The sequence below is a fragment of the Portunus trituberculatus genome, chromosome 2 (genome assembly GCF_017591435.1).
Source record: "Portunus trituberculatus isolate SZX2019 chromosome 2, ASM1759143v1, whole genome shotgun sequence".
In the NCBI taxonomy this organism is placed as follows: Eukaryota; Metazoa; Arthropoda; class Malacostraca; order Decapoda; family Portunidae; genus Portunus; species Portunus trituberculatus.
In genome coordinates this window covers 9,068,803-9,071,302 of record NC_059256.1, presented here as the reverse complement: position 1 = coordinate 9,071,302, position 2,500 = coordinate 9,068,803, and the positions used below count along the sequence as shown (strand labels likewise).

General features: G+C 35.6%; 1 protein-coding gene across 3 annotated transcripts in view; it reads left to right on the top strand.

The window, feature by feature from the left end:
* LOC123504856 (inositol monophosphatase 2-like) overlaps positions 1-2,500 on the top strand; it is a 7,568-nt gene that overhangs the window by 67 nt on the left and 5,001 nt on the right. For all 3 annotated transcript variants that reach the window (XM_045255769.1, XM_045255773.1, XM_045255761.1), the window contains exons 1-3: positions 1-61; positions 1,758-1,891; positions 2,319-2,500. The exon at positions 1-61 is cut by the window's left edge and continues 67 nt beyond it; the exon at positions 2,319-2,500 is cut by the window's right edge and continues 78 nt beyond it. In XM_045255769.1, the coding sequence (XP_045111704.1) occupies positions 1-61; positions 1,758-1,891; positions 2,319-2,500 (377 nt within the window). The remainder of the gene's footprint in view (positions 62-1,757; positions 1,892-2,318) is intronic.

Sequence of the window (2,500 nt, the reverse complement as noted above, 5' to 3'; positions counted from 1 at the left end):
TACTGCTGAAATTGACCGTTGCTTCGAGGTGGCAGTAGGCCTAGTGAAGGAGGCTGGCCAGGTGAGCATTCTGTAGGCCTAGGTAGCATTTGAGACCCGTAGATAGGCTGATATTAGCGAGAGGAGTGCTGGGTGGCGGTGGTGGTGGTGGCGGCGGCGGATCTTGTATGGTTTCTATAGATAGGCTTAGAAAAAACTATGCCTATTGATTTTTAGTGTAATTAGGCCTCCATGAATTACTTAGATTACTTTCTTAGTGTAATTAGTGGCTAGAATTACATAGGCGTAAGTCTCAGTTATGTAATTTGTTATATAAGACGTATTATATAGTTTTTTTTAGGCCTAAGCGAATTATTTGGGTATTTTTAGTGTAATTAGTGTTTTGATTACATATGTGTGAGTTATCTTATGTAATTTGTGCGTGTGTGTGTGTGTGTGTGTGTCTAGAAGGATTACTTATATCAATTCCTATGTAATTGTATGTAATTCTAACCAGACTATGTAATCCAGTGTAACTATTTCTGTGTGTGTGTGTGTGTGTGTGTGAGACTACAAAAATTACTAATATCCATCTCTATGTAATTGTATGTAATTCTAACCAGTTTATGTAATTCAGTGTAATTATAAAAATTTTTGGGGTGATTCTAAACCATTATTTTAGTTCATAGCAGGATCAAAGGCTGAATCTGCTCCCTATGTAATTGTATGTAATCCTATGTAATCCCACACGGTGCAGAGGACAATTAGCTCATTCCCAGTGTAGGATTTGTAAAGAATGGTACCTCGGAATACAAATTTGATTCATAGGGAGGTTGTATCTCAAAACAATTTCTCCCATTGAAGTGTGTTGAAATGCTATTAATCTGTTCCAGTCTTAAATAAATAATAATAATAATAAAAAAAAAAAACTCAGACTTGGAACACCTCACTATAATTGTAAAGTAATCCTATGTAATTGTATGTGATCCTATATAATTGCATGTAATCCTATTTAATTGCATGTAATCCTATATAATTGCATGTAATCCTATATAATTGCATGTAACTCTATATAATTGTATGTAATCCTATACAATCCTATGTAATTGTATGGGATCCTATATAATTGTATGGAATCCTATATAATTGCATGTAATCCTATATAATTGCATGTAACTCTATATAATTGTATGTAATCCTATACAATCCTATGTAATTGTATGGGATCCTATATAATTGTATGTAATCCTATATAATTGCATGTAATTCTATATAATTGTATGTAATTCTATACAATCCTATGTAATTGCATGTAATCCTATATAATTGCATGTAATCCTATATAATTGCATGTAACCCTATATAATTGCATGTAATCCTATATAATTGCATGTAATCTTATATAATTGCATGTAATCCTATACAATCCTATGTAATTGTATGGGATCCTATATAATTGCATGTAATCCTATATAATTGCATGTAATTCTATATAATTGCATGTAATTCTATACAATCCTATGTATTTGCATGTAATCCTATATAATTGCATGTAATCCTATATAATTGTATGTAATCCTATATAATTGCATGTAACCCTATATAATTGCATGTAATCCTATACAATCCTATGTAATTGTATGGGATCCTATATAATTGTATGTAATCCTATAAAATTACATGTAACCCTATATAATTGCATGTAATCCTATACAATCCTATGTAATTGTATGGGATCCTATATGATTGTATGTAATCCTATGTAATCGTATTCCCAGGTGGTGCGGGAGGCGATCAAGAAGCAGAAGAAGATCGAGATGAAGAGCAGCAGTGTTGACTTGGTGACTGAGAGTGACAAGGCTGTGGAGAAACTACTTATAGAAGGATTGAGTAAAGCATTCCCATCCCATAAGTAAGTGTGTGTGTGTTTGGGTGTGTGTTTAGGTGTTTTGTGTGTGTTTTGGGAGGTTTTATGTGTTTTGTGGTGTTTTTGTGTGTTTTTGGGTTTTTTTTTGGGTGTTTTTGGGGGTTTGGTGTGTTTTGTGTTTTTTGGGGTGTTTTTTGGTGTGTTTGGGTGTTTTGGGGTGTTTTGGGAGGTTTTGGGTTTTGGGGTGTTTTGGGTGTTTTAGAGATGTTTTTGTGGTGTTTTGGGGATATTTTTGTGTGTTTTTAGGTGTTTTTGTGTGTTTTTGGTGTGTATATGTGTGTATATGTGTGTGTATGTGTGTGTTTTTGGTGTGTATTTGTGTGTATGTATGTGTGTGTCTGTCTGTCTCTCCCTCTCCCTCTTTCTCTCTCTCCCTCTCTCTCTCTCTCTCACACACACCTATCCCACACAGATTTATAGGCGAGGAGAGCACTGCAGATGGGGCCAAATGTGAACTGACCTCTGACCCAACGTGGATTATTGACCCCATAGACGGCACCATGAACTTTGTCCACTCCCTGCCCTACACCTGTGTCTCTGTGGGGCTGTGGGGGGGCAGGGAGGCGCTGGCAGGGATCATCTTTAACCCTGTAT